General features: G+C 35.9%; 1 protein-coding gene across 1 annotated transcript in view; it reads left to right on the top strand.

The window, feature by feature from the left end:
• Positions 1-14,559, top strand: part of fbxl17 (F-box and leucine-rich repeat protein 17) — a 239,412-nt gene that overhangs the window by 206,636 nt on the left and 18,217 nt on the right. The window contains exon 10 of the mRNA XM_055039391.1: positions 7,896-8,038. Within this exon, the coding sequence (XP_054895366.1) occupies positions 7,896-8,038 (143 nt within the window). The remainder of the gene's footprint in view (positions 1-7,895; positions 8,039-14,559) is intronic.

The raw sequence follows: 14,559 nt of genomic DNA, 5'->3' as shown, positions 1-14,559 counted from the left end.
TGTATATATATTTTTTTCTGTTTTGTTTCAACTTCTTACAAAAGGCTTGCTGATTTCCTGCCTTTCTTCCTTTTCCAAGGAACCACACAAGCACAAAAACCACATTTAAGCACACAGGACCACAAAATCTTAAGTGTTAACTGGCATGCATCACATCAGAGGTTCGTGGGGAAAATACCCATCCCCTCAGCACACTGCCTTCACCATGCCTGCAAGCTAATTAATTTCCCACATCGAGTGTGTCCCACCATAAAGTGCTCTGTCTGCTCCTCCTTCTTCATATGTCCTTTTCAGAAGCTCAGTTAATTTTAGTTCCCTAGTCTTTGTAGTGGATCAAATTGTCTTGGTCGATGAACTTTGCATTGTTGAATTTCTGCATTTCTTAATTTTGCAGCCCTTGCTCTATTTTTTCATATTTTATCTCACTTGGGAGATGAAGCTTAGTTTTTATCCCCTCACGTAATCCAAATAGAGAAAAAGGAAACCGCTTTCCTTTTTCTCACAACATAACATTTACTGTTTCTTAGCTCATGTCCTGCCAAAGCAACAACTTCTGCCTGGTTTCCCATCGACAGCACATATACATTACAAGGGATGCATTGAATGTTGTTTATTGGATTAGATTGGACCCGATCAGGCCCCGTACCTTTGAAGATGAGGTTAGTCTGTTCATCAGTCAGACATTTTGTGGTCAGCACTTTCCCATTGCAAGAAGACATCAAAGGAGTAAAGCGATGTCCATATGTGGCTTATTTAGGTCACATTATGCTGTTTTTAACACACTGTATGATATATGTGTTCATTTGTTTTGTATTGCTGCAGTCTGATACCAAGTTTTACTTTATGAAATCCATTTCTGAAAAGTTCCACTGCTCAGTGCTCAAATTTTGCGAAGCTTTGACTTACTAAAACCTATTTTGCAAGACAGTATTTAAGACTTTCATAATATTAAGATAAAAAGCAACCTTTGAGGCATTATTAATTATTTGCTTGAGGAACAGAGGGGTCAAAGTCAAGCCTTGTGTGTGAGGCAGCAGTCACTGAGAAGTGTTTTAAAAAAAGCCGAGTGTAAAAGCCAATTGTCTTTTGAAATGATGCTAAAATAATTAGTAATATTTTGAACTGTACCTTAAATTAGCAATTAACAGTCCTGTAGCTTCTCACTTTTACTCTGAGACATCCAAAAGGGATTCAACCGTTCCAAATTCAACATGTTCCTTAACAGAGTGAGGTTAAAAACTGAGCTTTTTAAAGACATTCAATTGTCTTGTAAAGTTCCACTCTCTCTCTCTGACTCGTAACTTGAATGAGCCTCACACCTCTCACGATGCCTTGGGAAATTCAGTTCCTTTTTAAGAAATTCATAGATCTCACCAGTGTCACCACACACTGAAAACAGTTTGTTGCCCCTAAACAAAACATTTTTGTCCACGTAAGAATACCCAAAACAACTCAAACTGTAATAGTATTTATACTTATGTGGTCTCTAACATTCCTCCATAAATACAGCAGGAAAAAAAGGCTTGAGTTGTAAAGGCTGTGTTTGTTGTGCATTTGGTGTCTGGTTGGACATGAAGCAGTAGTACTGCTTCCTTGTAAAATCATAAAAGTAGCATTTTTCAGTCAGATTTATTTCACCACCTCTTATGAAATAATGGATTTTTTTCAAGGCTCCTAAATGCAGTTGTCTTATGTAAGCTGAAGAATAAAATGATAAATTGCTTTTATGAATCCACATGACTCTGTTTCCATGTGAGTGGCACCTTTTTTTTAACAGTTTGAAAATATTATATCCGATAAGGTTACATAACATTATTCGTACAATAAGAGTTTTTAATAAAAATTAATTATGGTGCTGTTTTTTTTAATTACCACTTAAAACTTCACTGAAAAGTATATCCTATATGTGGCAGTTAGATAGTCATACAAAATTCCTTTCTGATTCTTTTTCTCTTTTTTTCCTGATGAATTTAAGCGGCTTTTTTCTCATTCTGGGCAAGACTGTCTGAAAGTCTTTTGTTTTTTATGTCTGTATTACCTTTTCAATGCAGTCATAAAATTTAATCTGGTCATCTCAATGTAAAATGAGATGACGGTTTTACATTGGCCATTCATGTCAGTGTAAAGTACATTGGCATGAATTTCATTTTGGTGAGATGTTTTTTTTTTATTGTTTTCATTATAATTTATGCACACTGCACAGGCCAGGTAAATTTGTTGAACATTAAGCATGGCACTGTCTGTAATCCATCAGTGGCACGAAACAGCACTCTCATGACAGGGTTGATTTCCAATCTGGGTCTTGGGCCAAAATGGAAACACTACAGACTTCATTATGTATTGTGTTGCTTAAAAAAGACAAAGTTTTGAAAATGTATTTAATTTAATCTATATTTGAAGCTCAAGTTTTTTGGTAAACTCATTTATTATGTTAGGTGGGGGAAGTTATTTATACTGATGGAGAATTTGCTCATTTATTGTTCTGAACTGTATCACTTTAGTGGTTTAACCTAGGCTTGCAGTACTTTAATTGGGTCTGATTTAGGTGTCAAACAGTAATTCCTATTAAAATTTTTTAAATGGACACAATAAAGGTATTATAGATTCTTCAAACTTCACTTTGAAGAATCTGTTTTTAGTGTTGAATAATCCAATCCAGATCTGGCAGTTCTAGGAGCTCCAAATTTTGAATATCAACTTGTCTGAATTGGTCTAGATGGGGAATAAATAAGCGACATGAACCTTTCTCACTGATTGTGTTGTTTTATGTGTTATGATGCACACATATATCAAAAGTCAGCAGGATTAATTTTTGATGGTGAAATAGCATAAAAAGAACTGAGAAAGATTTGTGGTGAAAAAATATTCACACTACAAACAAACACGGTTAATCTTTGATTATGTGCATTGTCATGTCTTATCATCAGAGTTACTGCAAAAAATCATAGGGGGTGTATCCAGTTTAATATGACACCGATAATGACATGGCATCATTTAGGAGAATGTAATAAGTGCATATCTAATAAGGCTGTAAAAGATGCCTAACCAGAAACTCTGACGACATTTTCAAAGGTAGAATAAGCTGATTAAAGAGGACGTCTTCTCGAGTTTCAGTCATCAAAGTGTTGACCACTTCCTGACTTTGGTTTCAAAGAGTAAAGTTATTTTGACTTGAAACTACCTTATGTTGGAATAAATTCATCCTTCATAGTGTCAGAAAACATATTCTGCCTCAGCTGAGAAAAGTAATAAGTTATGAAATCCCTATGTGGGGATTTAATGGAGTAAATAAAACACTTATGGTTTTACTCAGTTGTTCACCTTTGGTTGACATTCGTGACAGTAGTTTCAAACTGAAATGTCTGAGTTTACCCTTTGCTTAAAATATAAAATTCCTTTTGAATTCGGGACTCTAATCTTGGCCGGACAGGGGACCTAAAGAGTAAATATCTGATCTGTTTTATTAATTTATTATATATAAATGTTTTTTAAAATATTGGTGAGATGTTATAAAACCTTCCACACAGACCCACCCACCCACACACACACGCACCCACACATGCACACACACAGGCAGATTGATCCTAAAGCCATTTTCAGGCAGGGTAGCAGAGTGTGTCCTCATTACTGTCTGTGACTGTGTAGTCACCAGTTCCTAGCTGCTAAATAGGATTTTGCCTTTTTTTTTTTTTTTTTTTTTTTACGTTTTTCTCACCTCAACTTCTTTTGCATGTCACTTCATCTGCAATCGGTAAGGTGCAGAAATGACAACTCCCTGTCCTCGTGCTCTTCTCTGCACCATCTGATTTTGTTGACAATTTCTCTCACAGTTGTCATTATACAATTTAAAACTGTGACAAAATAAATGTAGGTGTATTTAAAACAAATGTACAAAATGTAACATCATTATTAATCATGTGGGGCAAAAAGACACTGTTAAATATTGAGTTATTTCAAAATAAATATTCGTATATTGAAATCTAATCACATTTTTCAGTTGTTTCTATAAAAAAAACCAAGTAAAATCAATATTCACTGTGTTAAACAAAAAGTACATCTAAAAACATATCTTAAATGATGCAACAATCAAAAAACATAAGATCTTCTGTTTAATGACGAGTGTCGATAGTACTGGTTGAGAACCAGATGGTAACCATTTCAGTGCTGACCAGACTGTAAGAGGAAAAGTTAAACCAGTACAGCTTCCACTCACAATCTGTCAGCCTGACAGTTTCCTAAAATGGAGAAAACGTCCTTCATAATCTTTTGATTATACTTTCAGAAAGGAGTTTCAGAGGTGCTCTGCTTGTGATGACTTTGCTAACATATGAGACTGAAAAATATGCAGTATATTGTCAGCTATATGTGCCAAACTTGACAGATTAGGATCAAAACAATCTCAGTTGAATAGAAATCATCTCTGAATTGATAGCACCATCGCTATGCTCTGGAGTTATAAAAATGAGAATGAGAGGATAGAAGAATACAAATTATGTAGAGGTGTATGACTTAGGAAATCATAAAATAATAATAAATCAAGTAACTCCATATAACCTTTAATTACCTAAAATCCTGCCTTTTATGGAATAGTAGCACAAAAAACAATTATTGTTGAAACTCAGTATCCTAGGGTATCAGTGTCCATTTGAAGCTTGTTTGAAACAGAAGGGAGTTTTGGCTATTTTGCAAAGAAATATGAACAAATCTTTGAGTCTTAAGTCTGAAAGCTACTTTATGTTGGTCTGTCTCATTTTACTCATATTTAAGTTTGTCACTGATAATCTAAAACAAAATGATCTGTGACTTGGATTTGCAATCTACTGTTGCTGAACTAGTGTATTCTCTTCATAGAAGACCGAACAGAAAAAGCAGCAAGCTTATCTGGTTTATACAATGGACAAATAGCCTGGTTGATTGTTGAGCAAACAAGTCTCAACAGCGAACTTAAATTTGTATGGCCAAGACTTTATTTGACTCTGATTTATCAATTTCACAGCTTTATAAACTAATGGTATTGTATTTGCGTCTCTCTTTCTTTGTATTGATTTCCAGCTGGAATATATACGAAACAGATTTAAATGTGTTAGTCGCTGGAGGCAGCTTGAGTGCAGCACAGTTATTAAGAGATGCATACATCGTTCTTAACATCAAGCAGATCTCTGCATTTTGCCTTGAATGCTTTCCTGTCATGCTGTGGGAAGCAGAGGTGAATTTAAGAAATGAAAAGTATATGTTTGGTGAAGAAAAAGTTGAAAATAACTCACATTTGATTTGTGTAACAAAGCAAATTTTTTTTTATCTTCCTTTTTTCTTCAGAACAGCAGTGATATATATATATATATATATATATATATATATATATATATATATATATATATATATATATATATATATATATATATATATCTTTACTTAAATCGAAAGGCCTAAACTCAGGTAATCAGAGTTTGGATCATGTGACTGAGAATGATGAAGGCAACAGGATTCAAGTTTTATTTACTTGAATCTGTTCCAGTTTTTCATACGGTTCAGCTCATAGACAAATAAGTGTCTCTAGTGTGTGCATAGTCTACAATGTTATCATTTGGTCACCTCATGTTCTTTTAAGCTATCTGACTCACTAAAGCGTCTTCTGCTATTTTCATTTTTTACATGAAACATACTGTAGCTTCAAAGCAGCTTTACTGCCTGTTTAGCTATAATGTACCATTATGCATGGCATGATGGAGCACAAAAGGAACCACATGTGGTGTGCTTCAAGTGGCCTAAGCTATATATTACACATGTAACATACTATATGCATGTGTGTGTATATGTGTATGTGTGGAGGCGTCTACCTTACACAGAAGGAAAAGGATTCAGGGACATGGAGAACAGAGCGTAGGATTATACATTTCCCTTTTCCTGTGGGAAAAAGGCTCCCTCACCTCTAACACACATTTATACACTCTTTGACTGGGCTGGTAGTCATACTCAATGTGCAGTAACATTGTTGATGTGCTGACTGTGTGCTATTTAATACTGTACTATGGGAACTGCTTGTCATAAAAGTGAGAAGGTGAGGAGAAGACTTTTTCTTCTTTACTGAGGTGGAGATGTCTCAAACTTGTTCCTGAAACACAGAAAGGCTGAAGTAAAATGGATTTTTGCAAATGAGAAACATCAGGGCTAAGGAGCTATTTGAAGAGGCTGTCAAAGACTTTCTCAGTCTTTACCTTCCTGCTTTCATCTTTCCCTCACCTCTTATCCTTCCTTCTTCTTTCGAGTTCTCATTAGCGATGGTTGTGAAAATGAAGAACAAAGCCCAGGAACTGCCAATCGATCCCCCAAGTATAGCCGTCAATTGACTGATTGAGCACAGGTCTCGGGGATGCACACAGCAATTGATGCGGCAAAGACTGATGAGAAAGATTGTTGTGTGTCTGTTTGCATTTGTGTGTTCATATATCAAGACTCTGAGCCAGATTACAGAAGATGTTTTCTCACTTTGTTCGCTGTACATTTTTAATTTGTCACTATATTAAGACATTAAGACAGCGCACGTGAAGAATGCCATACTGTGAAAGAAAATGTAGCTTTGCTCTGAAGGCTTTATGTGCTCAGAAGCAATATAATTTCCAAATAAATATTGGGTTTTAAATAATTTATTTGTTTCAGGATGGATTAACTAAATTACTGTCTACAGGCTGAAATTTATAAATGTATGAATAAATGTCCTTTAGCAAGTTGCAGAGAAACCACTTGGTTTTTGTTGCCACTCATAAGTTGTTTGGCTTAAATCTGACTGGATATTTTATGTCTCTTCTTGGCAGAATTAATAGTTAATTTAAAATGCTTGTCTTTCTGACACTGACTGAGGTTTTAAGCATAATCCGCAATTTTACCTCAAAAGTTTTGATGCGTGTCTGGGATAATTGTCTTTATGAAACTCAATTTTAACCATCTTAACCATTTGTTAATGTTGAATATGCTGAGACTGGTGCTCCAGCGTTTCAGTATTGAAAGGCCTGGTGGTTGCTGGCATGTTGATTATTCTATCCAATTTCTTTCCATCTAAAGTGGGCTAGGATTGGAGTTTGGGTTTGTGGTAAAAACTCTAAAATTTCTGATAGAGTGATCAAATATCCAGTCGGCTTTATGGCAAATATTGGTTCATGGCTAGAAAATCCTGTGATCCAGGAAAACTTTACTACAGGACATTTATCCAAACACTGGTGCAACATATTTGAGCCTTTAAGCATAGTTTTGACCCTGCATTGATTACAGAAAGTACACCATAAATTCAAACTTATGCACCTAATTATATTTAATAAAAATCTAACATATTTTGTTGTGTTATCATTCTGCTCCATAAAAAGAGGATTTTAATATGAAATCAGTGACATTTATGGTTGCAATCAGTGTATTCAAATTCAACCTTTGTCTTTTCACACTTCCCCTCCTCCCCCCATTGACAAACACATATTTGTTTTTGCTGGATACTTACACTGGCACTTTGCTTCTTCCCTTGGCACCACCCAACAAAACATGCAAAATTATATCATGCACTGGCATCGAGTCACACTTTGCTTTGGCACTGTGTCATTGTCATTGCTTTTCAGTGTTGTGACTCATGCCAACATTCTGACGTATGACTCCTGCAGCTGTCTGAACAAACATGGGTGTGTGGGTGAGTTTTCAATATGCAAGCATGTGCAGATTTTTTCCAAGGTGTTGATTTAATGTCAAAATTGTGTCACAGCTATTCAGATGATCTGTCCTGATTTCGTCTCAAATTTCTCTGAGTCCCTGAGGAACAATGTTGCTTCCACATTTGCATGAGAAAAGGTTTTCACACTAACACCTTTTCTGTTTTTCTTCCCAATTCCCCTGTTTCTCCCCCTCCATGCCCACAGCTTTGATAGCCATAGGCCAGTACAGCAGTACCATAGAGACCGTGGATGCTGGCTGGTGCAAAGACATCACAGACCAAGGAGCCACACAGATCGCTCAAAGCAGCAAGTCCCTCCGATACCTGGGCCTCATGAGATGTGACAAGGTAACAAGGCTTAACACTAAACTTGTGGCTGCAGCAGATGATTGCTTGGCGTGTGTTTGCGAGTGTGTGTCTGTGCACACATACTGTGGCAGAAAGTCATGTGAATGTAAATTTGTTTGCATGTACCTGAGCAAAGAGTTTTTTTTAGAGAAGGTAATGATGATAAAAATGGAAATTCCAATATCTAGGTTTTAGACACTCTCAAAACAAGGAATATAACAAGACCACTAGAGACCTAAAATCTTGGACTGGAATTGCAGTGATAATTTGCATTTTATAGTCCAAACAAACAGCTACCATCAGGTGCAGCACTGCTTTCTTGAATACATTGTTAACCCCTTTTTCCTCCTATCAATGCGCCTAGAAGCGAATCCATGTGTGCATGCGCACAAGGTTGATTGCACCTGTTGTCATTGTAAGTAGAAGTAGTGTTGGCATGAGCCACTTTATGCTCAAGGTATTTTCAACATCTTTCCTCTATGGTTCATGTTTATTATGTAGCTCTAAATCTACGTTGTTAATGAATATGAATATGAAAGGATTGGAATTAGGATTAGTTATTTTTTCTGTAAAGTACCATGCAACAATGTTTTAGATGCAAACCTCCCAGAAAATGAATAAACAAATGCGTGTAGTTTAAAACTAATGCAAAACACAGAGGATTCATCTATATCATGATCCTTGTGTAAAACCTTATTATAGTTAGCTGTACTTTCACTGGTTTGTAAAGCTGCTAACATATACAAAATATACTAATACAAACTAAAGGTATCCACTAAGGGTGAGGCTGCAGGGCACACTCTGCATGAATGTGTGATTATGTTTCTTCCTCATCATTCTCCTCATCATCATTACTATTGGTAGTATTTTCTGAGTTTCACTCGATGACATATGGACTGCCACTAACTTACACAGAATGTAATCTGCATTACATTATTTCCCTCCATTTTGAAAATGAGATCCTGTATCTCATGAGATCTCCCATATTAATAAAGCAGACAAAAAAAATTCATAAGCATTACGGATGATGTCTTGATTTGCACGTTTTGCATCTACATAGTTTTGAGAATGTGAGAGAAATAATGAGAAAAACACCACTGCACAGAAAATTTGTGCAGCAGCTAAGAAAATGCTCGAAATGATCCCAAAAATAGCTGTATACTATAGTAACCATTTGTGGCAATTTTTGAAATGAGCACGTATGTCAACGGCTAAACAAAATCTGCAGCAATTAACATTTATTCCACTCAAAAGTCAGATGACACGCATGTGCTTTAGCATCTTCTTTTTGAATTTCAACACAAAATATCCCTTAAAAGGCCTCTTCTGTTTTTACTGTTTATATCGCCGTTAAGTTTGATAAGCCATCAAGCAAATGTAAATTAAATTAAATTATCACAAATTCTTAATGGCAATTGTTGCAGCAAGGACTCCCAGGAAAATGAGATCATAGTTGTTGTTGCAATCAATCAATATGTGCATTAGTGAAATCACAAAGTATTTCTTGGATGCAATGCAGTGCAGCACATGGCGGCCTCACTTCTGTCACACAGCCCCAGGGCAACTGCGTCTACAATGTAGCAGCTTACCACCATCAGTGTGTGATTGTGTGTGTGACTGGGTGGATGACTGATTGTAGTGTGAAGCGCTTTGGGGTCTGGACTAGATAAACAAGTACGTCCCTTTTACCATAGCCATGCATTCATTCACCCACATGCCAAGAATACGTTCAACCAGATGGATGGTCTTAATTACCCTTGATACCAAAACCTGATCTATATTTTTGGCAAATAAAATTCAGGGACGGGACAATGGCCATTGAGATGTTTGAAAAGGACTAGGTGTGATATCATGAGTGGGATAAAAGCAGAGTAGAAGGGAGAGAGAGCAGCTGGATTGACTTTTGCACTTTATTCTGCACAGATATGTTTCTGTACTCTAAGCCCAAAACCTCAAGATCTGTAAAAAATGTCTCTGGGGATGCTTTAAATAAATTTTTTCCCCCTTTTTTAGATTTAGAAACATTTTTACAATTGGTTTTGGATTTCACAATCATAAGATCCCCCTGGTTTGAGAAGCTAGCTGGTGATAAAAAGGGGCACAAGAAATTTTGAGTTATGTTCAAGGCCGTTCAGCAGGTTGGAATCTCATCATTTTCATTTCTTCATTATAAAATTGGTGGATATCTGCAAGTCGTGGCCTCCAAGTTGACCTTATGGATTTCTTAGATAAAAATGAATGCTCTCAGATGGTTAAGTGCGTCGAGTGCATCGGTGTATCATATTTATCTATTTAGACTGTAATAAAATTATATTATATGAGGATTTGACAGTGACCCCCATTTGTGAGGTCTCTGGGATGAAGCAGTGTACTCAGTTCATATTACAGCAGACATAAATGTGTATCTATCATATTTATCTGTAAGTAGTAAAGTGAAACAACATTACACAGCAGGTGATCACTCAGGCTCCACTTTCATTTAGTTCACCCCTACCTCACTGACTCATTGACCTAGCAATCGATAGATACAGTCAAGCTAATAAAAACAGGAATGACCCTCATCTTAAATGAAAAAGATAGTTTAATTCATTGTCCCACCTTCCTTTTTAGATGCTGTGCCACTTAATTAAGCATAACAAAACAACAATGAATATTAACTGCAGTGGCCAAATAGGAAAAAAAGTTCAATCACCTGTTTAGGAGGACAACTTTTCAAATGCCTTTATTTTCTAATAAAAATATATCAAATATAATGTATAGCATATTTTCTTATTTAGCAATGTAGTTTTGAACGTTTTGTTATGGATGCAATTAAAAATCTCAAGAACCAGGTGTATAATTGATGATTCTGTCAGTACTTCCTGGCAGAGGTGGTTATAGTAGCCAAAACATGGACTCAGGTAAGAACAGCACTACTCCAACATACTTTTTGCTTTTGTAAAAGTATTAAGTAGCAAGAAAAAAGGATTCTGGAGAAAAAAAACTTGCTCGAATATTACATACTTTTACTTCAGCACTACTTACTGAAGGATTCTAATATATGTACATTAGTACATATATTAGAATCCTTCAAGTGACAATATGTAATGTTTACTGTATATTCACTTGATCTCCAAATAGATAGAAGATGACATTCAGGGAAGCTAATAGGTAGAATAGCCAAATATTGGACTCAAGGAAGTGTAGCTACACCTCTTAATGATACTACTAAAATAAAAGTAAAAAATACAATGCAGCAAAGCTACTACTAAGTTTTTTTTTGTTTTTTTAAGTTACATAAATGTAACTATTTACTACCCACATGTTGCTTGCAGAATATAGCAATGTACAATATAATATTTTTCAGAGTTAAAGTTTTACAGACCACAAATTGTTTTAAAGAAACATAAATCAATGGGAAATAATTCAGTACAGTTTTATTGAGTCATTGCAATGTGTTTTTAATGCTTGTGTCAAAATTCTCCTTTTGTGTTTGCACAAATGGAAAAAAAAGAAGTTGGACAAATGTCAGGCTGTTTTCAACAATCTGTCTTAACTCAAAAGATATTCATCAATTGAACGAGACAATCAAAAGTTTTCCAAAGTCCATCGAAAGCTGAGCTAAAGTTTGGCCTCAACAAAAAAATTGGTAATGTTGGTAATGTTACGTGAATCACTTTTCCAGTAAGATATAAATGCACGTATTTGGTTTTTTCATGTGACATTTTTAAATAAATTAGTACAATATTAACTTGATTGACCCAATTTACGAATTTCAAATTTTAATAATCTTTTTAAAAAGTAAAAAAACTACTCATTTGCTTATTTAATGCAACATGTAAAACTCACCATTTTACAGTTTTACTAGTCTTGCAATTTACATTCAGGTGTGACTTACATGTTTTTGTTATTCTTCATGACCGATTCTTTGGTTGCTTTGTTAAATGTTAATTCATACTTACTGCCATGAGCCAAGGAGTCAACATCACCGTCTGCAGCCCAGACGAAAGCTAATCTTATCCTTTCATTTCTAAAGAAAATATGCGACTCATACAGAAGGTGCATTGTAGATAGTTTTTTTTTTCTCTTTGTGGTACAGAGAATATGGTAATCTGATTTAATGTCAAGGTGGTGAGAAAAAAGAAATATATACTGTGTGATAGCAGGTATTTAAACATCTGTTTTCAGTTGTATTTTAGCAAATGTTCATTGTCTCCTACAGACAATAAACTGTAGGAGTTCAACTGTATTGTCTCATATATATATATATATATATATATATATATATATATATATATATATATATATATATATATATATATATATATTCTTCACTGGCCATCCATCTTGAAGGAGGATGGCAATCCTCTTACATTTTCTACATTTGTGTACATTTGTTCACTTGGTTGTTGATCGGTAAGAATCTAAAATTAAATAATCTAGTAACCTTTCCCAGAAGAGGATCAACTGTCCTAGCTATTCAGAAAAAAAAAAAAAACAAAAAAAAAAAACACTCCATGCAGCAATGTACTAATGTCAAAATTAGATCATAACGGGACATATTTGTTTTGATTGTTTAATATGTTTCAGCTGATCTGATTTAAGAATTGTTTGGGGAATCTGCTGTTTTTTCTTAATAACAGAAAATAAGGGGAAAAAGAGGCAGGTGAATACTGAACTTGATGTACCATGTAGCTGAAAGGTTTCCCAACAACTGTAATTGCCACATTATGCAAGACTGTTCCAAGGAAAAACATGTTCCTGATGAAGACATTTTTTCCTTTAAAGGCATTTCCTGCCTTTCGACTTGATGGATGTAAGTTTGTCCAACACTTGCATCCTTGCTCTTGACTGACTTTTCTGAATATCGTTTTCCGTTGCTTTGGGATGTATGCACTTAAGGATCAATCTCAATATTTATACATCTGCTAACTACCATCTAGCCCACCTAAATATCAGTGCTTGTGTTTTTCAGATCAAATAATTTAGCTCCGCATACCTGTTGTAAATGTTTGCATTGCAAAAATAAATTGTTACATACTCTTCACTCTGCACAAGATGTCCAGGCGATGCTGTTGACAGTGTTGCGGACGTATTGCAAACAAAGTTCATTATTCCCTTACATGGACTTCACTTACCTGTTTCTTCTACATCGTGTGTCTCTTGAGGAATGTGGTACAAATTGCAAAAAAAAAAAAAAGTAGCTAAAAAGCCCCTGAAAAACTGGCTCCTCATAACCTGAAAATCATGTTTGTCACAAACTTTCCTCCAGCTATTTATGTAAATTTTCTAATCTACATTTGGCTTTTTTTAAAAAAATAAATCTTTTCTCAGTCTCTCTGTCTCTCTCTCAGTCCTTCTACAAAGCTGCCAAACAATCCGACGGTGTTGAGTTTCAGTGTGTCAGCCTCAAACAAACAGTCTTGTGATAACCTTGACACATTGGTGCAGACAAACCAGTCAGCTCCGTGTCTCTGCAGTGTGTAAATTTATTTGAAATTGTCAAAACGTTGTGAATTTTAATCTGGTGGCCTCCTTGGAATGTCAGCGGACTCAGAAAGTGCAGAACTCATTTAGGAACTGTTAACAGGATCCATCTGGCTCTCCTCATGTGCAGCAGTGTGAACGATCCGTTTCCTTCGTCACAGTTTGTCTAAACGTGCTTCTGAACAGTATACAGTTGAAAGCCGCACTGGCCTGAATGTAATGTCCACTGCTGGCAGAGGCGATATGCAGCGGTCAGACATCCCAGCGCAGCGCATGTCAGGGCAATATTCACGCACGTAAGGATATACATGAGAAAAATCCATGCGTCTTTCTGAATCCATTCCTATTTCAGTTATATTTTCAGAAGATGAATCGTACACAGTGTTCATAGAAAATAATTTGTTCATTTGTTGAGGTTTTTTTTTTTTCTTCGTCCTTGCCTTCTTGTCTTTCTGAAGGAGCTCCTTTGTGTGCCGCTGTGTTTATACATGCTCAAAAGCAATGTGTCTGTGTGTAACTCTGGGAGGAATTCATGTTATTTGCTGTTAACGCAGCTCATAATGGAGTATTGAAATCAAAACCCTCAGGCCGGGGCAAATGGCACCCTCCGCCTGCCTCAAACGATTACATCCCTCGGCCCTCTGGGTCCAAACGACCCCATTCTGATGAGGGGAAAGAATGTGATTGATCCAGGCTCGGGCCAAAAAAAAAAAATCTAATCAATTCATTCAGTCGTCTTTAAGCTGCAACTGTGCCGGCTTATTGAAGTATTCAGTGTTGAGGAGAAGTATTTTTTTTATTCCTTTTCTGTTGAAAGGATGGTTTTTCCTCCGTACAGTAATATCAGGCCTCAGTAAATCCAGTGACTCTGGCTGTTAGGTACGGTCTCCTCTGTGAGTGAATTACATCTTCCACAAATCTGTTGGAGCATCATGCATTATAGGGAACATATTTTCAGAAAGTACTCTTGTTGGGTCATATATTTGATTGCCTGAGGTCAGTACTTACTCAAAACGCAGAAAAAGACAACCTCGAATGTGGCTCCTTATTTGGAG

This window comes from Poeciliopsis prolifica, unplaced genomic scaffold, assembly GCF_027474105.1.
Source record: "Poeciliopsis prolifica strain line A6 unplaced genomic scaffold, Auburn_PproV2 SCAFFOLD014, whole genome shotgun sequence".
Classification (NCBI taxonomy): domain Eukaryota; kingdom Metazoa; phylum Chordata; class Actinopteri; order Cyprinodontiformes; family Poeciliidae; genus Poeciliopsis; species Poeciliopsis prolifica.
The sequence above is the reverse complement of the archived record's forward strand: the minus strand, read 5'-3'. Positions and strand labels throughout refer to the sequence as shown.